At 47.1% G+C, this 561-nt stretch overlaps 1 protein-coding gene across 1 annotated transcript in view; it reads left to right on the forward strand.

Annotated features, from left to right (window-relative positions):
- Positions 1–233, forward strand: part of LOC116979355 (T-cell-specific guanine nucleotide triphosphate-binding protein 2-like) — a 738-nt gene extending 505 nt beyond the window's left edge. The window contains exon 1 of the mRNA XM_033030959.1: positions 1–233. This exon is cut by the window's left edge and continues 505 nt beyond it. Within this exon, the coding sequence (XP_032886850.1) occupies positions 1–233 (233 nt within the window).
- The last annotated feature ends 328 nt before the right edge of the window (positions 234–561 follow it).

Here is a 561-nt window from a genome sequence, read left to right on the forward strand (position 1 = left end):
GGCATCAACGGAAGACATTTGATAAAGATGCAGAAATGGGAAATATCCGGAGTGACTGCGTCAGTCAGTTGGGAAAGGCCGGGATCCCCGATCCCAATGTGTTCCTGATTTCCAGTTTCATGAAGAATATGTATGATTTCCCTCGGTTAATGGAAGCACTTGAATATGAAGAACCCTGTCTTTGTCCTGGCCCTTCACAAACTCAGTGTGGAGATTACAAGGAAGAAAGGTGAGATATTCAAGGAACGTATCTGGATGTTGGCGATCATGTCGGGAGGAGTGGGAGCGATCCTGGTCTCGTGTCTCTCTGCCGCCTGTGACACTGTGATATTGATTGGAGCGATAATCGATTTCCGTGAATGTCTGTGTCTGAATGATGCTGCTCTCCGCAGATTGGCTGAGAGAACAGGCACATCCGTGGAAAAGCTGAAAGGCACAGGTTACTATCTGAATGGTGTCAAGTTGGGAAAGGGGGAAGTGCAACGTGATCTAGGTGAAGAAAGCGAATGGCAAGTTGGCCTTTATAACAAGAGGAGTTCAGTATACGAGCAAAGAGGTTCT

The sequence above is a fragment of the Amblyraja radiata genome, chromosome 12 (genome assembly GCF_010909765.2).
Source record: "Amblyraja radiata isolate CabotCenter1 chromosome 12, sAmbRad1.1.pri, whole genome shotgun sequence".
NCBI lineage: Eukaryota > Metazoa > Chordata > Chondrichthyes > Rajiformes > Rajidae > Amblyraja > Amblyraja radiata.